The sequence below is a fragment of the Sceloporus occidentalis genome, unplaced genomic scaffold, assembly GCF_023333645.1.
Source record: "Sceloporus occidentalis isolate IW3139 unplaced genomic scaffold, rSceOcc1.0.p SCAF_3, whole genome shotgun sequence".
NCBI classification, from domain to species: domain Eukaryota; kingdom Metazoa; phylum Chordata; class Lepidosauria; order Squamata; family Phrynosomatidae; genus Sceloporus; species Sceloporus occidentalis.
In genome coordinates, this window is record NW_028316983.1 from 126237454 (window position 1) to 126261102 (window position 23649).

Below are 23649 nucleotides of genomic sequence, written 5' to 3' on the forward strand. Positions count from 1 at the left end.
CTAATTACTCCAGCAGTCCTCATGCAAGGACAGCACCTTCTTCTGAGATAAAGGGACAAGCCTAGGGGGAGAAATTAGAGAATGTCATACCTCTGGAGAACGTGCAAAATGGCAAGATTTCAGAAGACTGTTAAATTAAATTAAAACTGCTGCTGCTGTCGCCACCACCACTGGAGCCAAGGAAGCAGAATTGCGTTTCAGGCTCAACGCTCCCATTTCAAGTAAACTAAATATCCACAAAATATTCGGGTTTTCACAGGCCTATCTATCCAGTGAATGTTGTTACAAAAACTTTGCTGGAATTCCCCCGCAAAGGTTTTGCACTGAAACTACTCTGCTTGCAGTTCAGTACAAATGCTTCCAAGTAGCATGTTCACTGCATCTGCACTAAGAACCTTTTGTTGCAAAGATTTCCTATTAAGGAGGAAGAAATGGCTACTGAAGGGGACCGATGCAATAAAAACCATCCCAAAAGGATAGGAAGTGCCTCCCAAACTTTCTGCCTCTAGGATCCCCTTTGAGAAAGTGACTAAGGCCCACCTAAAATGGCAATCCAGGATGGAACCAATCACAAGATAGCGGGAGAATGTGGCATAATCTGTTTGCAATTACTGATATCATTTTATATTGCCACAGCAATTTCCTTGGGGCACGAAGTTCTTTAGTTCAGATATCAAATATCATTCAAATAAGAGGCATCATGATCCAGCCTCTTCATTCTAGTCAAAATTTGCTGACCCAGGGGGCTTTAAAGTATTCCTTCCTCTTTCCCATGCCTCTGAAAACATTTTCTCACACCTGTCACTTCTCCTCCTCTACTTTTTTCATTCCATTTTGCAACTGCAAATTTCATTCATTACCCTCTCTCCCTCTTCTACATTAATTTTCTTCCCAACAGTTTCCATCTCTTGTCTCTTCCTCTTTATTCTCAATTGTATTATGACTATTAAAATATTAACCTTTATCTCCTTACTCTTTTTCAGTTACACCTTTTTCTCTCCATCTTCCCAATATACATGCTCTCCAGTTTTTGGAAACAAGACCTCCACAAGGCTGTGTATGACAATACAGTTAACATTTAACAGTTTGCCTCACCTCTTCCTAATCTGTCTGTTTTCTTTCCCTGAGACTTGGCTGGCTGCTTTGTCTATCTGTCTTAACAAACACTGATAGGCTGTCATGTATCACACTGAGAACTGTAGGCTTTTCTCTTAAGGGTGGTAGTCAGTAAAATATGAGACATTTACCAACACTCCAACTATGCTTTTATAAAATATAGAATCATAGAATTGTAGAGTTGGAAGAGACCAGAAAGGCCATCCAGTCCAATCCCTGCCATGCAGGAACTCTCAATCAAAGCACCCCTGACAGATGGCCATCCAGCCTCTGTTTAAAGACCTCCAAGGAAGGAGACTCCACTACAATCCGAGATGTAACTTTAATGAATAAAAAGAAAATGTTAACAAAGAATATGGGAAAGGAAGATATAAGATTACTAATTTTAAGAGACTGGGTAATTTTAATTTTAAATCCAGATAGTGCTCCACAAACTGAATCCACACTGCAGAACTAATTCTGGTTGACGCTGCTTTAAGTACCATGGCTCAATGCTATGGAATTCTGGGAATTGTAGTTTTGTGAGGCATTCAGCCTTCTCTGCAGAGAGCTCTGGTGCCACAACAAACTACATTTCCTAGACTTCCATAGCATTGAGCCATGGTAGTTAAAGCAACGAGAAACTGGGTTATTTCTGCAGTGTGGATGCAACCATAGTCTACCATAGCGTGCCAATGTTTTCAGTAAAGCATCAACACAATCTAAAGGGGTTTCCATTATAATCATCAAATCATCTGTAAAGTCTTTCATTTTATAAGACTGTTTCTTCATGTTTCTTTAATTCTTCCTTTTTTTTCCAAATTTCATCCAGCAGCAAAAAAAAATTTTTCCCCCTTGTCTTTCTTGATTTTCTTGTTGGATTGTATAAAAATACCTCTCACAAAAGGTTTTGTTCTTTAATACAGCTAAAATAACTAAAACAAGGAAAGATCAGGATCATATTTGGTAAGATACACACATCCCAGTTGATATTAGCCCTGGAATAGAAAGATTCCAAATGAGACAAGAGAGGGTCTGTGCCTCGTATCTGGCAGAGCCTACAATTCCTTAGGGAGACTTCTCTGTCTATTGTCTCTTGCCCCACCCAAAGAGAGCTGTCTCTCATATAATCCTTGGAGGAAAAGACAGGGGACGTTGCTGACAGGGTAGGCAGATATGAGTACTGTATAACCAAGAAGGCAGGGACGTAGCCAAGGGGGGGGGAGTTCTTGGGGTCCGAACCCCCCCCCTTCCATTAGAAAAATGAATGGTGTGTGCCGCTGCGCCACTGCACTCAAGCCCCATTATAATGGTGGCACTTAGTCTGGACCCCCCCCTTCCCAAAATCCTAGCTACGTCCCTGAATAATAATAATAATAATAATAATAATAATTTTTATTTTTACCCCGCCTTTCCAAATGCATGATCAAGGTGGCTTACAAGATAAAGAATAATAAAATACAGTTAAAAACATCACAATATAAAAATTTAAAAACATCATTACAAGGGGTATGAACGGGGAGGGTCTGTTCAGATCTGTGCTCATCCAAACTCAGTTCCTAGTTTGTATATTATTATGCATCCTCTGCACTCTCATAGTAAGTAATATATGTGGTTCTTCAGGTACAAAATAAAGGCTGCCAGTTTATGCAGCATAAACAAGATCAAGCAGAAGAACAATGCCAAGGGCGATCTATGAAGCAGACGAGGTTTCTTCCTTTTTAATGTATCCTTTAATCACTTGGATATTCATAGTTTTAGGCAGAATGAGTGCATAGAGCTTGTTTGAATCCCCTCCCCAATCTTTTGGCATCCCACTAGACATAGACTCAGCTATATAATATTTCCAGTCCTTGTAGCTAATGAGTTTGAAAGTGTAATGGCAAAAACAGTAACAGTCTGAAAGGGTGGGTGATGAACCTTCCAACTTATCAGGATTTCCAAATTCATAAGCCAACGTTTTCTGAGCTGTGGGTAACTACTTTAGAATAAGGATTTTGTAGATAAGCGCACCATGTCAGCAAATGTAATTCAGCACACCACTTGTCATGAAAGTTATAGGCCAGTTATCTTTGCACACAATTCAGCACCCACGGCTCTTTTTGCCTCCTTGCAAGAGGTGCCTATATGGGGCTGTGATGACTGAGAAAGTTATCCTTGAGTTCAGGCATCAAGACTGCAATCCTATTCCCTTTCATCTGGGAGTAAATGACATTTATCACACAGAGGTTTTGGGGGATTTTTGGAGCTCAGATCCAGGGTGACTGCAGGTCCACAATGTGAATTCATGTCATAATGTGAATGTGTTATCAGATGAGATTCCTTTCTATGGGAGCTCCTTCCATGGTGCTTCCGCAGTGATTCCAAAGTGACTCCTCATTTTGGTAAAATTGGAAAAAAAGTGAATTCACAAAATTCGCTTTCAAGCTCACTTTGATTTCACTTTGAATTGGTCTGGTGTGGAAGATCACTCCGATGTTGCCCCCCTTTGCCCCCTGCTCCTTCATCCCCCTCCTCCTTTTTCATGCCATCTCGTCCTCTCTGCCACCTTGCGACCTATCCCATAATCCCCTGACTGCTCCTGCATCTAGTGACCCCCTGCAACCTGTGCCATCATCCCCTGACTGCTCCTTCAGTCGGATGATAGATGACAGCTAAGGAGAGGGCAGGGAAGGAGAGGGCAGCTGAATTGCTAGGTGGGGTCAGACAAAATGTGTATGTGTGCATGCATGCCTTCAAATCAGCTGTTGACATATGGCAACCCCATGAATTGCATAGGGTTTTCTTAGGCAAGGAATACTCAGAGGTTGTTTTGCCTGTTTCTTCCTCTGAAATATAGCCTAATGACCAGACCCTAAATCCATTTGTTAGTCCCAACAAAAGTAAACCCAGTGAATCAGTTGAACTTTTAAATGTTGATTTACCAAATCCCTGCAGTACAGCGTTTACATTAGTTAAGACTAACAGTTGGATTTAGGCCATTAAACACTCAATGCTTCATCAACTCCACTGGCTCTGGTTCTCTAGCTGGATTTCCTGCGTTGAATGGGGGGCTGGATTTGATGGCCTATGATTCTATTATTCTTGAATTTCTAAGCCAAAGGTCCTAGTTTTGAGCTTTAAAATCCTTTATGGCTTAATACTAGATTTCGTGAAGGAACACCTGCCCATCCATGCAACAGGAGACTCAAAGGCCCTTCTGTAGCCTCTTTTGTAGTGGTGAGACACAGCAAGTGGTTACCGGGAAGATATGTCTCTTCAGTAGTAGCACATTATGAAATACTGTCCACATAGAAGCTTACACAGCATCTACCTGCCAGCATTTACTGACAGGAGCCAAGGGAAGATCATTCCATTTTCCCAGTGTTTTCATTCTTCCTTGTATGGTGGGGCCTTTGGTATCCGCTGGAGTTTGGTTCCAGAACCCCACCCTCACCCCATAGATACCAAAGTCCCTGGTTGCTCACATGCTATTAAATACAGCAGTGTATTAAAATGGTGTCCCTTATATAAAATGTCAAAATCAAAGTTTTTAAAGCATTTTTTAATACTTTCAAGCTAAGGATGATTGAATCTGTGGATGCCGAATCCATGGATATCAAGGACTATCTGTATATATTAATCTGTCCGATTCTTTGTATTTTTGCATAGCTTTTCTATGCTTTTCTTCACTTATTTTTATGTTGCTTTGAATGTAATTTTTAGCATTTTATTTTATTTTTAAATATATAATACAAATACAAGAAATGTGTTCTACATAAACAGAAATACATTTTTGTTACAATGGAAAGAAGGGGGGGGGGGAAGAAAAGGAAAAAAGGGATTTTTTTAGCATTTTTGTTGTTAATTCTGACCTCAGGGTGGTGTGTAAGCTCTGTTGCTAAATAACAATGCTTCATACTTATGTTAAAAGCACTACGTTAAATCCAAGACATCTTTAGGCCAAAGGATTTCTGGAAGCAGAGCTGCAAAGACAATGAGCAGTTAGTTGGAGCAAGCAATACTGGTTGAAGCACGCTGATGGCCCAACTCTGCACAAGCTACCTTCAAATATCTGCACATTCAAATATGAAAAATAACTGGGGGTTTAATCTGAACCAACAGTACAGAAGATGAACAAACTTGTCTAAAGACTGGGGAAACTGACCTTGCAATCCTACACAAAACTGAGAAGAAAGTCACCAGTGCCAAATTTAGGAAGAACGCAATCAAGCATGTTCTGCTAAGGACTCTTCTAAAAAGCCCTCCTTTTAAAAAATGCTCCTCCTCCATCCATCTCTACGTATGAAAAGGGAAGGATGCATGAAGATTATCCATTTTTATATTTTTATCAACTTGCCCTTGGAAGAGTGCCACCTTCCTCAGTCAGTAGTCCAGACATTCTTACTGTCTCCCAGCCAATCCAGTTTAGAGAAAACAAACACTCAGGGACATCCTTCTTATCACCTTAACAGGCTTCTCAGAGATGAACAATTTGCTATTGGCATTTGCTACAGATTTACATGTCAGAGAGAGAGAGGGAGAGAGAGTACTTTCAGGATTTGCAATCAACAGTGGAGAAGGTAGGAGTCTCCAACAGCTGTATGGCTCCATTCACCTGCAGGAGGGAAAAAGCTAACAAAAGCAATGACCCATAAAAATTCTTTGGCAGACCCTTTTGTATGAGTGGCTTAAGAAACATTTGTATGGGTGTCTTGCTTCAGTAACTCCAACAGCACAAAGAACATTAAAACAGGAGCCCATAGAGCCATGGGCCCAACAAGAAACGTCAAAAGAAAAGAGCTGTTTTTGCTATTATGTATTCCAAAAGTTATTCATATTTCCATTTTATGATAAATATCAGGAAATGGTACCACTGTAAATAAAGGTCCTGCTAGCCCAGCATGAATCTGCACGATTATTTTTAAATTCCCACGGTACTTTTAATGTCTGGAATGCCCACCCAGTACATCTTGTATTTCAATGGAGTCAGAGGCCAAATCAAAAATAAATAAGCAAAAAAGCCCCCAATGGAGTAGTTTCCCCACCAACAGAAGTCATTATTTTTGTGGATCTAAAGTCACATTCCTGTGGGACCACGTGAAGACATTTGGTTAGATACAAGGGACTGACTCCAGAAAAAATACCTAATAAACATATGCCTAGCATAGTAATTGCTTCACAATTCATGGAAACTTTTGCTGCTTAAAAATGCAAACACAAATGGAGGCAACACTTTCAGTGTTGCCGTTAGCAGGGCAATAAAAGTCTTTGAGCAGAACCTTTAGGAGACCCACATTAGGAGAAAAGTAGGATATATATTATATCAAATCAATCAAATATAAATCTGTGGACTGGTTCAGATGTAACAGTCAAATAATCTGCACACCTACCTATATGATCTCTCCCACTCCCCAAAAATCCCCCTTTGGCCCCACCTCACACATACAGGTCCAATGAAGCTTTCTTGGTTTCTTAAGCCACCATTTCCAGGAAACTGCGCCTTGAACACATATCAAAACATCAAACTAAGAATTCTCAAACAATTCCGTAGTTCAAACATCACTGGAAACTGCGGTTTAAAAAGGCAAGAAAATTTTGCTCTTATATAGATGAAGGAAAAAGGTAAGCACACAGTCCATTCCCTGTGCAATGCTGTTTTATCTGTGCCATGCCTGAAACTGTCAAAGGGTCTTTCTGCATGTATTCTTCCATAGGAGTCCTTCCAAAAGCACTCTTCAGAGGAAAGGGGAAGCTGGGTTAGCCTGTTGCACACAAAACACAATTTATGTGGCATAAGCTTCCGTGGATCCCAGCCCACTTCTTGAGACGCATCACTGGACTGGATTCTACAACAGCTTCTTTTGTAACCATATAAAACTAGTCTTTAAGGTACCACATGTCTCTTTAGCACAATACTGTAATTTGTTATATGACCAACATGGCTACTCCTGAATGTTTCCGACATGTCTGTTTGTTATGTAACTTCCCAGGAAGCAGGGGGGAAAGATGTAATGTTATTCCTATACTAATTTTGAACTAGGAAGATGTGATTTGCTACACCTGTACAAACATCTCCAAACAGTAATCAGCAAATCTCACTTCCATTTTTGGAGATGGTGCAAGAAAGCAAGCATATTTATGTGCATGTAACTCACTAATAGACAGAAGCAGGAAGGGCCTAGGAAGGTGGACTATTGTGATATCAGGCGCTTTTCTGAATCTCAAACAATTCCAGGAAGTGAAGAAGCACAACAACAAATGCTTAGCTGGACGGAACAAGACAATGATATGCACTAACTCCATTAGAAAGGCATCTGGTGAGCAGAGATTGCCCCTCAAAGGCTCTAAGCAAAACCAATGGTTCCCAGAAAAAGGGCTGTCCAGAGAGAAGGAGTGGGTGGTAGTGGTGGTGGATAAGAGGTTTCTTTAATTGTTGCTGCTTAAACCAGATTTTTTGCATTAATGTTTCAGTGAAAACATGTGAATCCTGTTTATTATAATACTGTGAAACATTCTTTTATGTATTAGAAAACTCAATCAACCATGTTTCAATGCTTTCTAACACCAACAATCAAAAGCTATTAGCTTTTATATGATTTATATCTTTCAATAAAACACCAATTTTACTGCTTATTATTGCTATTAAATCTGAATATATGTAGACTATACGTAATAAAACATAAAAAGTACTCTCAGAGATAGATGCAATTAAAAATAAGTTAATGTTAAGCATTAGCTCTACTTATTACTTTTAGGAGTATAGGATTACAGTAAAGTAAGACTTTATCAGAAAATTATGTAGCCAGGTGCAGTTCAGATGTTATGGACACTGGCTTAAATAATCACTGTTCTTCTAAAAGCACTCTTTTAAAGTAAGTAGTTTTGGTTGAATTTATGTTAATTGCAGGATATGTTTCTGAATGGCACTATACAAATAAAATGATTAAAGAGAAACAATCGACACTGAATATCGGTCCAACAATTAACAAGTGCCAATCAACTGTTAAAGTTGAAATTCAAACATTTTATTGTTATTCCAATAAGAGGGCTGGATGATGATGATGATGATAATAATAATAATAATAGCCAGACTTTTTAAAAAATAATAATCCATTTTTAAAAAGAGGATATAAAAAATCATTTGTTTTAAACCAACCTGAATAAACCAGCCAACCCTGCCAGAGAGGCAAAAGAATTTGGCCAGATCACTCAGCAGCAAAAACAATCTGACATTCTGGATCCAAACATCTGCTGTTAAAGAGGTGGTGGTGGTGGGGGGGGGACATAATGTTTCCTTGACAAAGGAAGTTGTTGTTGTTGTTGTTGTTAACTACCTTCTAGTCTGCCCTGACTCATGGCAACTCTGTGGATGACAGATCTCCAAGACCCTTGTCCTCCACTGTTCTGCCTAAATCCAGTAGATTCATGTCCATGATCTTCCTGAGTCTAGCCATTTGGTGTATGGTTTTCCTGTCTTTGTACTGCCCTCTACTTTCCACATCATTGCTGTCTTTTCTAATGAGTCTTGCTTTCTCATGAAGTGGCCAAAACAAGACAACATCAGTTTTGTCATCTTGGCTTCTGGGGGGAGCTCAGGCTTGATCTGTTCTAGGACCCATTTATTTGTCTTTTTGGCTGTCCATGGTATCCTCAGCACTCTTCTCCAGCACCACATGAGTTTATTTTCTTTCCGTTGGCTTTCTTCACTGTCCAGCTCTCACATCCGTACATGGTGACGGGGAATATAATGGCACGGACAATTCTAACTTTAGTACTCAGTTGTATATCTTTACACTTTAGGCTCTTATCTAGTCCGTTCATGGCTGCCCTTCCCATTCCTAAGTCTTCTGATTTCTTGACTACAGTCACCATTCTGATTAATGTTTGATCCAAAGTATGAGAACTCTTTATTTTGATGCATTTGTTGTTTAAGTTGAACGTACGTATGTCCTCTGTGCTCATCATTTTTGTTTTCTTTATGTTCAGCAGTACGCCTGCCTTTGCACTTCCTTCTTTAAGCTTCCTTAGTGCACAGACAAAGGCAGACAGGCAAGAAAATAACAGTAAAAGAGAATTTGGCTGCATCCTCAGTGCTTCGTTTGGCTAACGGACTGAACTAAATACAGTACACCAAGCTCCAAGACCTATAAATTTGCTTGTCTTGAGACGTACAGCACCAACTGAACCCAACACAAGTCTGAAATACTGTAGTTTGAGTCAACCTGCCAATTTAAGGACCTGCAATGCTCGCGACAAACCAAACACATCATTAATCTCTCTAGTCTGTCAGAATACGCCTTAAACAGCATCATTTTATATTACTGGCATGCTAGGTTGGAAAGCATGAGTTTCTGGTAACAGTGAAAGAGGATTGCACAAGATATCCATACTCTCAGGCAGCCTGCTGACATCGGTGGGGCAGCCACTGCACAGAGAGCCCTTCTATGATCTCTTGGGGCTCCATGCTTCTGTGTTCTCATTCGCTGCTTTGGGTATAAGAGGCTCTCCAATGGAGGAGGGGGCCTGCTGCAACTCCCTTTGTCTTTGGCTACCCATAGCTCCTTCCCAATAAGCAGTTCCCAACAAACAGCACAGCAGTGTGGATTATTATTATTATTATTATTATTATTATTATGAGATTACAATATGCCAAGTTTTGGGCACCAACAACTACACAGTGTGAATGTCACCCTAAGATGACAGCCTACACTGTGCCCTGTTCTGGGCACCACAATTCAAAAAGGATGTTGAGAAGCTGGAGCGTGTCCAAAGGAGGGGAACCAAACTGGAAAAGGGTCTGGAAACCATGTCCTATGAGGAAAGACTCAGGGAGCTGGGGATGTTTAGCCTGGAGAAGCAAAGGTTAAGAGGTGATATGATAGCCCTGTTTAAATAGTTGAAGGGGTGTCATATTGAGGAGGGAGCAAGCTTGTTTTCTGCTGCTCCAGAGACTAGGACCAGGACAATCGATGCAAGGTACAGGAAAAGAGATTCCACCTCAACATTAAGAGGAACTTCCTGAGAGTAAGGTCTGTTCGACAGTGGAACACACTTCCTTGGAGTGTAGTGGAGTCTCCTTCCTTGGAGGTCTTTCAAGCAGAGGCTGGATGGCCATCTGTCAATGGGGATGCTTTGAGTGAGAGTTCCTGCATGGCAGAATGGGGATGGACTGGATGGCCCTTGCAGTCCCTTCCAACTCTATGATTCTATGATACGCACACTCTAAAAGGACAAGGCTTTGATGATTGCTGTTGCTGTTGTTGTAGCTGCCGCTGTGTGCCTTCATGCATTTCTAATTTACGGAGACCCTCAGGTGAAGCAACCACAGGGTTTCTTTCTTGGCCAGATTTGTTCAGAGGAGGTTTGCCTTTGCCTTCCCCTGAGGCTGAGAAAGAGTGACTCGCCCATGTCACCCACAAAGTTTCCATGGCTGAGTGGGGATTTGGGGAATATTTGCCCATAGGGGATCATTGGGGAATATTTATTTGCCCATAGAGGATCACTGGGGATCTCCTTGGGGCCTTGGTGCAGGTGTGAAGGCAATGCCCCCAAAGGGGATCCTTTTCGCCCTAATGCTGTGGGTCCTTCAGGGGCTGCTGCTGCTGATTGGATACACAGCACCCAACCCATCCATTTACCTCCATGTGTTTCATGAGCAGAACAAGGGCTGAAAGGCAGAGTGAATCATTTAGCCACAGAGGTTGCATCCACACTGGGCAGCAGCAGCAGCAGGAGGAGGAGGGAAAGGACGCCGGGAAGGGGCTCCAAGGAGGCAAGGAAGGAAGGAAGGGGGAAGTGGAGTGACCCACTCACCAAAGTAGACGGTCTTCTCGCATTTGGGGCACTTGGAGGCCATGGCCAGAGACACAAAGAGAGAGAGCAGCCAATGTTCCCTTAGAGCAGCAGCAGCAGCAGCAGCAGCACTCCTCCTCCGTCTGTCAGCCTCTGGGTCTATCCTCCCACGCCGGCTGAGAAAGCCACGCCACGCCCACCGGCTCCCTTGGCCAATGAAAAGAGGCCCCCTTCCCAGGAGGAGCCCAATAGGGCGAGGCCCTAAGGACGCCTAGATCACGCCCCGCCCCCTCACTCTCCCTCCTCCTGAAGGCTCTGAGGGTCCCTTTGTAACTGGGACAAGTGTTCCCCAATGATTCCCTATGGGCAAGTGTTCCCCAATGATTCCCTATGGGCAAGTGTTCCCCAATGATTCCCTATGGGCAAGTGTTCCCCAATGATTCCCTATGGGCAAGCGTTCCCCAATGATTCCCTATGGGCAAGTATTCCCCAATGATTCCCTATGGGCAAGCGTTCCCCAATGATTCCCTATGGGCAAGTGTTCCCCAATGATTCCCTATGGGCAAGTGTTCCCCAATGATTCCCTATGGGCAAGTGTTCCCCAATGATTCTCTATGGGCAAGTGTTCCCCAATGATTCCCTATGGGCAAGTGTTCCCCAATGATTCCCTATGGGCAAGTGTTCCCCAATGATTCCCTATGAGTAAGTATTCCCCAATGATTCCCTATGGGCAAGTGTTCCCCAATGATTCCCTATGGGCAAGTGTTCCCCAATGATTCCCTATGGGCAAGTATTCCCCAATGATTCCCTATGGGCAAGTATTCCCCAATGATTCCCTATGGGCAAGTATTCCCCAATGATTCCCTATGGGCAAGTGTTCCCCAATGATTCCCTATGGGCAAGTGTTCCCCAATGATTCCCTATGGGCAAGTATTCCCCAATGATTCCCTATGGGCAAGTATTCCCCAATGATTCCCTATGGGCAAGTATTCCCCAATGATTCCCTATGGGCAAGTGTTCCCCAATGATTCCCTATGGGCAAGTATTCCCCAATGATTCCCTATGGGCAAGTGTTCCCCAATGATTCCCTATGGGCAAGTGCTCCCCAATGATTCCCTATGGGCAAGTATTCCCCAATGATTCCCTATGGGCAAGTATTCCCCAATGATTCCCTATGGGCAAGTATTCCCCAATGATTCCCTATGGGCAAGTGTTCCCCAATGATTCCCTATGGGCAAGTATTCCCCAATGATTCCCTATGGGCAAGGGTTCCCCAATGATTCCCTATGGGCAAGTATTCCCCAATGATTCCCTATGGGCAAGTGTTCCCCAATGATTCCCTATGGGCAAGTGTTCCCCAATGATTCCTTATGGGCAAGTGTTCCCCAATGATTCCCTATGGGAAGTATTCCCCAATGATTCCCTATGGGCAAGTGTTCCCCAAAGATTCCCTATGGGAAGTATTCCCCAATGATTCCCTATGGGCAAGTGTTCCCCAATGATTGCCTATGAGTAAGTATTCCCCAATGATTCCCTATGGGCAAGTGTTCCCCAATGATTCCCTATGGGAAGTATTCCCCAATGATTCCCTATGGGCACTTGTTCCCCAATGATTGCCTATGAGTAAGTATTCCCCAATGATTCCCTATGGGCAAGTGTTCCCCAATGATTCCCTATGGGAAGTATTCCCCAATGATTCCCTATGGGCAAGCATTCCCCAATGATTCCCTATGGGCAAGTATTCCCCAATGATTCCCTATGGGCAAGTATTCCCCAATGATTCCCTATGGGCACTTGTTCCCCAATGATTCCCTATGAGTAAGTATTCCCCAATGATTCCCTATGGGCAAGTGTTCCCCAATGATTCCCTATGAGTAAGTATTCCCCAATGATTCCCTATGGGCAAGTGTTCCCCAATGATTCCCTATGAGTAAGTATTCCCCAATGATTCTCTATGGGCAAGTGTTCCCCAATGATTCCCTATGGGCAAGTGTTCCCCAATGATTCCCTATGGGCAAGTGTTCCCCAATGATTCCCTATGGGCAAGTGTTCCCCAATGATTCCCTATGGGCAAGTGTTCCCCAATGATTCCCTATGGGCAAGTGTTCCCCAATGATTCCCTATGAGTAAGTGTTCCCCAATGATTCCCTATGAGTAAGTATTCCCCAATGATTCTCTATGGGCAAGTGTTCCCCAATGATTCCCTATGGGCAAGTATTCCCCAATGATTCCCTATGGGCAAGTATTCCCCAATGATTCCCTATGAGTAAGTGTTCCCCAATGATTCCCTATGAGTAAGTATTCCCCAATGATTCCCTATGGGCAAGTGTTCCCCAATGATTCCCTATGAGTAAGTATTCCCCAATGATTCCCTATGGGCAAGTATTCCCCAATGTTTCCCTATGGGCAAGTATTCCCCAATGATTCCCTATGGGCACTTGTTCCCCAATGATTCCCTATGGGCAAGTATTCCCCAATGATTCCCTATGGGCAAGTATTCCCCAATGATTCCCTATGGGCAAGTATTCCCCAATGATTCCCTATGTGCAAGTATTCCCCAATGATTCCCTATGGGCAAGTATTCCCCAATGATTCCCTATGGGCAAGTATTCCCCAATGATTCCCTATGGGCAAGTGTTCCCCAATGATTCCCTATGGGCAAGTATTCCCCAATGATTCCCTATGGGCAAGGGTTCCCCAATGATTCCCTATGGGCAAGTATTCCCCAATGATTCCCTATGGGCAAGTGTTCCCCAATGATTCCCTATGAGTAAGTGTTCCCCAATGATTCCCTATGAGTAAGTATTCCCCAATGATTCTCTATGGGCAAGTGTTCCCCAATGATTCCCTATGGGCAAGTATTCCCCAATGATTCCCTATGGGCAAGTATTCCCCAATGATTCCCTATGAGTAAGTGTTCCCCAATGATTCCCTATGAGTAAGTATTCCCCAATGATTCCCTATGGGCAAGTGTTCCCCAATGATTCCCTATGAGTAAGTATTCCCCAATGATTCCCTATGGGCAAGTATTCCCCAATGTTTCCCTATGGGCAAGTATTCCCCAATGATTCCCTATGGGCACTTGTTCCCCAATGATTCCCTATGGGCAAGTATTCCCCAATGATTCCCTATGGGCAAGTATTCCCCAATGATTCCCTATGGGCAAGTATTCCCCAATGATTCCCTATGGGCACTTGTTCCCCAATGATTCCCTATGGGCAAGTATTCCCCAATGATTCCCTATGGGCATGTGTTCCCCAATGATTCCCTATGGGCAAGTATTCCCCAATGATTCCCTATGGGCAAGTATTCCCCAATGATTCCCTATGGGCAAGTATTCCCCAATGATTCCCTATGGGCACTTGTTCCCCAATGATTCCCTATGGGCAAGTATTCCCCAATGATTCCCTATCGGCAAGTGTTCCCCAATGATTCCCTATGGGCAAGTATTCCCCAATGATTCCCTATGGGCACTTGTTCCCCAATGATTCCCTATGGGCAAGTATTCCCCAATGATTCCCTATGGGCACTTGTTCCCCAATGATTCCCTATGGGCAAGTATTCCCCAATGATTCCCTATCGGCAAGTGTTCCCCAATGATTCCCTATGGGCAAGTATTCCCCAATGATTCCCTATGGGCACTTGTTCCCCAATGATTCCCTATGGGCAAGTATTCCCCAATGATTCCCTATGGGCACTTGTTCCCCAATGATTCCCTATGGGCACTTGTTCCCCAATGATTCCCTATGGGCACTTGTTCCCCAATGATTCCCTATGGGCAAGTATTCCCCAATGATCCTCTATGGGCAAGTATTCCTCAATGATCCTCTATGGGCAAGTATTCCTCAATGATCCTCTATGGGCAAGTATTCCCCAATGATCCTCTATGGGCAAGTATTCCTCAATGATCCTCTATGGGCAAGGATTCCCAATGGGCAAGCATTCCCAATGTTTCCTTATGGGCAAGTAGTCTATTATTGTCTTTGGGCAAGTCTTCTCCTAGGATTCCCTATGGGCAAGTACTGTCATTTGTTTTAGTATGATCTTGGGCTGAGGGCACCTTTGGGCACTTATCCACACACACACACACACACCTTTCCAAAGCTCACCCCTGGAATCCTACAGGTATTTCTATATTTACCAATAGAAATAAGACACATGGGCCCCAAATAGAGAAGAATCCCCAATGGGCCCATGAGGCACACCTGGGTGCACCTCCAGACTGAACGCCAGGTACCTCAAGTACATCAACCAGCTTCTTGCCCATGAAAATGTGAGTTGCTTCAGACTGCAGGGAAGCCTTTCTCTCTATCATTGTGGAGAAGACTCAACATGGTAAAAAATAAAATGTAAAGAAAAAAACTACCTGGCTTACCTTGCTAAGGCTGCCCACCTGGCATTTCTCATTCTCTGGGCACCGAGAACATTTACTGTATTTAATAGCAGACATTTTGATTTTTTAAATTTATTTTTTTCTATTACAAAAATCTTCCATTCAAAGACATAGCCATGATAGTCTGCAGAATCATTATGTAGAGGGATCTTGCTGCCCCTTTGAGACTCACTGAAAGAAAGAGGGTAGCAGCATGAGTTTTCGTAGACTAGACTAATGCATCTGAGGAAGTAAATTGAGATCCAAAGCACACTGCAGAAATAATCCAGTTTGAGGCTCAATTCTAGGGAATCCTGGGGACTGTAGTTTATTCTGGCACCAGAGCTCTCAAACAGAGGCAGCTAAATGTCTCACAAAACTACAGTTTCCAGAATTCCCTAGCATTGAGCCAGGGCAGCTAAAGCTGTCTCAAACTGGATTATTTCTGCAGTGTGTTTTGGACCTTTGTCTATGAAAGCTCATGCTGACAACTTCTTTCTTTCAGTGAGTCTCAAAAATCTTCCATTATCTTGCAAATAGGATGCCATGGCAGTCAGCTCCCTCTTCCCCTCCCTTCCTCCCTCTTTCTCCAGATCTTCATGAGCCACGTTGTCAGTCACAATGTGTACAAAGCATCCCCAGAGTACCAACTACTGGCTCTTACTTGTTCATGATGTTTAAAGCACACTTTTCCAGAAACGTGTTGGATCAAGTGGGCTGGCAAAGCTTGCTGTTTGTTTTTAAATAAAGCTATAATGAACATAAATAGTGCCTATTGTCGCATCCTTAAGAAATACTGTATTCCCAAAAAGAACATATATCAAGTTAAAATCACAAACCAATGCATATGGCACCAGTCCTGACCCTCCTACATCTTCCTGAATGTTTGTTGCCCCACTCTGGTGCCACAGCAAACTACACTTCCCAGAATTCCATAGCCTTGAGCCATGGCAGATAAAGTGGGGTCAAATGGGATTATTTCCGCACTGCAGATGCAGCCTAAATTTTATTTTGTTTAGTTATGAAACAAACATTGATTCTCCATCTTCTCTCTTGTCTTAAAAAAAATTAGTACTTAAGGAGCTAATAATAAAACAGATAAAGCAGCAAAGTTATTGAGAACATTCTCAAAGTTTAAAAATACATCTAGTAAAAAATATAATCAAATAAGAGCATATCAGTTGAGGGGAAAAAGGTATCTAGCAGATTAATAACCCACTTCTACTGCAAATGAGCTTCGATGCCAAAGCCTGTCTGATGGCTGTTAGTGGAAAGGCAGCAGAAATGGAGCTGTTTTAGCCTCTCTTGGCAGGAGTTTCCAAAGGTTGGGCCAATCCATTAAGATGAGTCTTTCTTTCCTTCTCCCTTGCACCAGAGATACTGAAAGAGATCTTTCAGTATCTCTCCACCAAATATGACTCTTATCGAAGCACCTCTTTCAGTGAGCTTAACCACCAGACATCCTCACATGGGAAAATGTGGTCTTTCAAGCAGCCTGAGGCCAAGCCATGTGGAGCTTTATGTGCTTTGATCTGTAACCAGAAAGGGACCAGTAACCATTGAGGCTGTTCCCTTGGTAATGACTTTTGGAAGCCTACCGGAAGCCAGTGCAGTTCTAAAAAGACTGGTGTTACATGATCTCTAAAACACATACCTGATAATATTGTGGCTACTTAATTTTGCATTGAGTGTAGCTTCCAAGGTCTTTTCAAGGGCAACCCCACATACAGTACATTGCAGGAGTGCAATCACTAGTTTAATTTGCTAGCATTTGTACAGTCAGCATTGTAGAATCTGCTGTTTACCTCCCATGTGCTCTCAAAGTTAGTGATTTCTTTCTGTAACTGATCTTGTACTATGGTGTTCTGCCATTTGATCCCACTTCATTAGTTTACAGAATGCCCTCAAGACTCTGCTGCTTTCACAGCAGCCACCTTAGCTGTCGCGTCATCGTCAGTTGTTGCACATTACTGCTGGGCAATATGGTGAGTGTCTTGTTATATTGTTATATCAATATTGTTATACATATAGAATGTCTTTTCACTGGAGATCCAGTCCCTTGAAGTTTAATAAAAGTGTGTCTTCCATCATATGTTTCCAAAGCTAATAACTTTAACAGCAGATGGGATTGGAATACACACAACTTGCCTTAATAATATTTTCGTGAGTAATGCCTAAAACAACATAAACGTGTAGAACCAAATTAATATAAAACAAACAAATCCGCTGTGAGGATACTGTGGTGCACTACAAAGATATGCTCTTAGAGACTGGATTGGCCCCAAGTGAGAACAGTCATCTACGAGTATGAGACATGGACCTCCCTCATCTCACCATATCACTGCACAACTGGCCAAAACAAAGTAAAGTGTGGCATATCACCAGTCCAACGTGTGTCCAACCATCATAAAAAAAGAGAACCATGATGTTATCTCATTTTAATCAAGGGATGGATAACTGTGGGAGAGTTGGGGGTTGCATTAGCCCCCCGGCAGAACTTGGATGGGGCACATATTCCTCTAGGCTCTCAGAGGTATAGGAGCATTTTTGCCATGTTTTTAGGAGGCCCTCCTCCCAATTATCTTAGTCCCCTTTTAGAAAAATGAAATCAATGGAAGTCACTTCTTGTTTTCCTGTTCCAAAAAGTCATCTCCTGGGTTTAAATTGGCCTGAGGCAGAATGGTGAAAATGGCCCCATACCTCCAGAAGGCATTCTGGGGGGGTGGGGGGGGGGAGAGAAGTGTTTTGATTCCTGGGGTGTTCTGGGAGGCCACAAAACTGTTTTGGGGAGGGGGTTACATGTGGCCTGTAAGTCAGACTTTGCCCACCCCTTTTCTAGACTACTGGATTGTTTGCAGTTTAACTGGTTTGTTGTTTATTGTTGTGTGCCTTCAAGTAATTTCAGATTTCCTTGCACAATTATGGAGTTTTCTTGGAAATATTTCTTCAGAAGAGGTTTGCCACTGCTTTCCCCGAAGCTGAGAGAGTATGGTCCCGAACAGACAGGCCAAAATAAAGCTGCATCGAGTCACTTTGGAGGTATGCTGTTACAATGCTGCATGTGTCCTAAGAGGCCAGAAGCCACACCAAAGCCACGCTTCAGTCCTAAGGACTAGAGCGCAGCTTTGGTGCAGCTTTTGGTGTCTTTAGATGTGTACGTCATTTTGGCCTGTCTGTTCAGGCCCTATGAGTTGCCAAAAGTCCCATGAGTTCCATGGCCAAGCTGGGAATCAAAACCCGCTTGACAGAGTTGTAGTCCAGCACTGAAACCACTATGCCATGCTGATACAAACTGTTAATTGCCAGATTTCTGGAGGCAGGGGCAACTTGTTTTAAACACTCAGACGTACTTCTGAAGGACCAGCTTTCTCTCCCACCCCCAGGTTCTGGCGTATTTCATGCTCGCAGAGTCCTACATATTCTCTCATATTCAATGTAAGCCCCACTTTTTCATCCAAGCAGATAGCATGTAATTTTATCTCAAGCTGAATCATGCCTCTCTGGGGAAATCAATGGACTATGACCACTGTTGCTAGTTGCTAGTCCCAATTAGAGTAAAGACCTTCAAAATATGTCAACATTTATCTTAGTCCCATTGATTCAATGCATCTGCTCTAGTAGACTAGTGATTGGATTTAGGTCTATCAGTTTAAAAGAAAATACAGTTGGCCCTCCTTATCTACGGATTTTTTATCCACAGATTCAAGCATCCATGGCTTGAAAATATTCCAAAAAAGTATAAATTCCAAATAGCAAACCTTGATTTTCTGTTTTCTATCAGAGACACTATTATATTTAATGGAACTTGAGCATCCACAGATTTATCTGCAGGTGGTCCTGGAACCAAACCCCAACAGATAACAAGGGCCCACTGTATCTATGTAGAATTACAACTGCTCTACAATTCTATATTTATAGTTTAATTGTTTTTCTGCATTGGGTGAGTACTTGCATTCAGGGTTTTTAGAAGCTCATGACAATTCCTTTTTCTTTATTATAAATTGCTTATAACTTACCTAACATTTCACATGTTTTTTTTTAAAACAGAGACCATATCAGCTTTATAATCATATGTGATAGAGGAATGAACTTATCAAAATAAACTTAGGGCCCGTACAGACAAGTCAAAATAAAGCTGCTTCGGGGCACTTTGGAGGTATGATGTTTAAGAGGCCAGAGGCCATGCCAAAGCTACGCTCCAGTCCTTAACACTGGACCACAGGTTCCGCACAGCTTGTGAATGATGTGAATGATGAGTAATTGACCATAATGAGGAAGAAACGGGTTTTAACCTTTTGTGGAGTCAATGGCATTCTCCTATCACAAGCATATATTCTGGCAATATTTTTCTAGCAAGATGTGCTGGGAAAAACCATTTCCAGTGACTACTTTGTGTAAGTTCATTTTGATGTCATTCTATTTGAAATGTCAGTTGCGGAAAAAGGAGCTATTATCTTCATTAGGTGATATCAACACAAAGATAGATTCAGTATTGGCTGAAGTTCTTTCAGTTCATGGTAATCAAAAGGGTTTTATGATGTTAGGAGCTTAGATGGGATACTTGACTTTAACAAAAAAATGATGAGTAATTTGCAAATGTGTTGGTTATAACACAAAAAGTTATAAGGATATACTGTACTATGCTCAGCCATAGAAATCCACTGGGTGACCTTGCACAAGTCACACACTCTCTCAGCCTCAGAGGAAGATCAAGGCAAAGATTAAGGCAAACCAAATTGTGCCTAGAAAATCTCTATCACACCCTTAGGGTTGCCTAAATTGGAAAAGACTTGAAGGCACACAACAATAAACAACAAAAGGTGGCCTTAGTAACTCTATCTGAATTATGTCGAGTTGATAAAGAAGGTGGGATGAAGTGGTTGCACAAAAGGAGATGAGTTCCCTCCCAGTCTGATTCTCTTCTCAGTTTTAAAATTGTTTTTTTAAAGTGGGGGGGGGGGGGGAATGAGGATGATAAGAAAAGCTGCCGGAAGAAAAAGGACCAAGAGCAGCAGCAGAATCATTATTCTTTCACAATAGTCTTTGGTTACAATAAACCACTTTTTTTTTTTTAGTACAGCTCACATCAAAGTATTTTAGGAGCACAGCGGAAGCCTTTTTCCCTACATTCACATAGGCAACAGCTATTTCTGGAAACATGTTAATCTAGGAAAGCATCTCTGTTCTATTTGATTCTGCATGGTTTAGAGACTGTAACATTCTGGAATAATTGCAAAACACCCTGTATTTCTGTGTATCCATCCATATTATGTAAAACCCAATGGGAAACAAAGCTCAACAAAAATCTCTGCTGCTGGAGTTTGGAAATCATCTCCAACGTGGAACAGAAGAAAAAACTATCCGATACTGAAACACCACTGTATTTTATTATTTGCCCTGATTGGTTTTCTGACGAGAACTGGAATATGTTAGAATTGTGCTCCTGAAAATGTATGCAGACATTCATCTTCAATTATTGCAAGCGGTTATTATGACTAATATGATTGCACCTTGACTGAAGTTCACCAGAGTGGATGAAGTGCTTCCTTTTAACAATAAACCTGCTTCTTTTTAATAGCAATAATAGGCCAGTTGTGAGGCACAGTTTCTCTAAAGGCCTTGTCCTGTTCAGGGTGGCTACAGACATACATTTAACATTCAGCTTCTTCCATATCTTGAGCCTAATTAGGCTGTAATTGACAGATGTTATCATTGACTTCCAAAGCAGCTTTGGAAACAAGTACCAAATCACAGGGATCCTTTTGCTCAACCACTTGGAGGCTGACCTGGAACGAAATATGTTGCAGAAGCCTCACTCTTGCACCAGTTTCTCCCCCTGCCCCCATTCCAGTTTTGGTCAGTGTTGTTGTTCACAGAACTGAGGACTGAGATTAATGCTCCTTGGAAAAATTGGGAAGGCTACCAAAAAAGTAAACAGGCATTGGAGACTCCACAGTCTGAAAAAGAGGTGGTTAAATGACCAGAAGCATTAAATGGAATATTTCCATTCTTTCTCTAGTACAAACAGTCGAAGCACAAGACTTTTGTCAGAGAATAGGACAGGGAAAAGGATATACCCTCTTCACAAAGATATAGTAACCTGAGATCACAATCTGACTAGAATTTCACTCATCAGATAGAATGAAGTGTGAACAACCTATTTTGCCACACAAGTCATTTTGCCTGTACTCACATGTGCACTAGTTGTAAAGAGAAAACTGAGTGGTGCTTTGTATTGCCATATTTGGGGTTGCATGTTCAGAACAGTGCCAACAGGAAGTGATGAAGAGTCTGGAAGAAGGGAGAAAGTTCCATTATAGCATCATTGAACAAGGCTGTTACTCAAACAAAAGATTGCCAAAAGGGTTGCATCTGCACTGCACAAATGATCCACTTTCACACCACTTTAGTTGTCATGGCTCAATGCTAAGGAATTCTGAGAAATGTAGTTTGTTGTGGCACTTGAGCTCATTGACAGAGAAGGCTAAATGTCTCACAAAATTACAGTTCCCAGATTTCCATAGCATTGAGCCATGCAAGTTAAAGTGGTGGTTTCTCTGAAGATGCCAGCCACAGATGCTGGCGAAACATCAGGAAGTAACTCTTCTAGAACATGGCCACATAGACTGAAAAACCCACAAAAAACTATGGATGCCGGCCATGAAAGCCTTCGACTTCACATCAACCTGGATTATTTCTGCAGTGTGGATGGAGCCTTGATCTCCCCACCTTTTCTAGTCTGTTTTAGGAAGAGTCACAGCTCCAAACGAACTGCCAAGTTGATGGCTGCTGCAGGGCTGGAGAAGAGAGTACACAGACTTTTCTCTGTACAGCATTTTTGCTATCCCACCTATACTGCAGTTTCACCAGAGAGGGATGAAAGAACATAGCCAGACCTATGGATGAGTAAGGAATTATAGGGGTCTTAATGGCAAGTAAAAGTACTGGTTTCATGTAGATGGTAAACAGCCTGGGAGGGAAAAAATAAACTGAGCTTTAATTGATTTTAAAACTGTTTTGCTCTCTCTTTTAAATTCAGTTTGCTTAGTTCCATAGACATTGACCCAAAATAAACAAGAGCTCAGTCTACAGCTGGCTAACAAGGGGACAGGGAAAGATGCCCGATTTTCACCCCCATGTTCCCCTTGAGTCACAATGACATGCCTGATACAACCAAGAGTGTTGTGTCATTTCCAGTTTCAATTTCACCTGATTTTTGCACCCCATCTGAAGGTATGTGGGGGGACCAGGGGTCGGGCAAAACACCTGTGTTTTACAGTGGCTTGAGACATTTTTGGAGGATGAGCAAAAATTTGCCCCAATAATATTTTTGAAAAACATGCTTTTGGGCTTCAGAAGCTTCAGGAGGCTTCCAGGGCTGCTCTTTGTGATTCCAAGGGCTACACTTTGCCCACCCCTGCTATACAATTGGGTGCAGTGAACACATGCCTTTGGAAACGGAAAACCTCAACAGGTTCACATTGCTGCAGCCAGGCTGCTGACCAAGGCTAGTTATAGGGATCAAAACTCTCTTGCTAAAACAACTTCATTGGCTACTGGTCCGTTTCTACTGCAGAATTCAAAGTGCTCATTATGACTTTTAATGTTCCATATGGTTTCAGTCAACGCAATTTGAAAGGATGTCGTGTAGAGGATGGAGCCAGTCGTTTTCTGCTTTTCAAGAGACTAGGACATGAAAAAATGGATGCAAACTACAGGAAAAGAGATTCCACCTGAACATAGGAAGTACTTCCTAACAGAGCTGTTTGACAGTGGAATATGCTGCCTTGGAATGTAGTGGAGTCTCCTTCTTTGGAGGTTTTTAAAGAGAGGCTGTATAGCCATCTGTTGGAAATGCTTTGATTCTGGTTTAATACATGGCAGAGGGTTGGACTGGATGGCCCTTGAGGTCTCTTACATCCAGTAGAGTCCCTGGGGGTGGGGTGGGGGGTGGGCCACACCGAGTGATACCCCAGAAGGCGTGTGACATTGGGGAAGAGGTGGGTGACACCCAGCCGGCCCCCCACTCCCTGCAGGCACTCCTTAGGCCCATGCGGGTGCTGCTCTGAGCATCAGAGGGGTCTCTGGCTTGGGTGGGCCACGGGCAGCTGTTTCCCCAGCCTCACAGCTGTTTCCACAAGCCTTGGGGGGGGGGTTCTCTGGGCCTCGGGTGAGAGGTCTCTAGCATGGGCGGGTGATGGGAGGCCACTTTCCCACCCCACACGGTGCTTCTCGACTGCTTCCATGGGCACCAAGGGGGTCTCTGGGCTTTGGGGGAGAGGTTTCCAGCCTGGGCGGGCAGTGGGAAACCCCCAGAAGTCTTCCCGGAAGTCCTGCTTAGAAGCCCCACCCCAGGAAGCCCCACCTCCCCGTACCGGGTGACACTCTAAGGAGGTATACCACTGCTT

At 42.8% G+C, this 23649-nt stretch overlaps 1 protein-coding gene across 1 annotated transcript in view; it reads right to left on the reverse strand.

Moving 5' to 3' along the window:
• The window catches only part of CRIP2 (cysteine rich protein 2), a 45962-nt gene extending 34956 nt beyond the window's left edge, over window positions 1-11006 (reverse strand). Inside the window, exon 1 of the mRNA XM_089516128.1 lies at window positions 10891-11006. Coding sequence (XP_089372254.1) covers window positions 10891-10933 — 43 coding nt within the window. The 5' untranslated portion in view covers window positions 10934-11006. The remainder of the gene's footprint in view (window positions 1-10890) is intronic.
• Between the last annotated feature and the right edge of the window lie 12643 nt (window positions 11007-23649).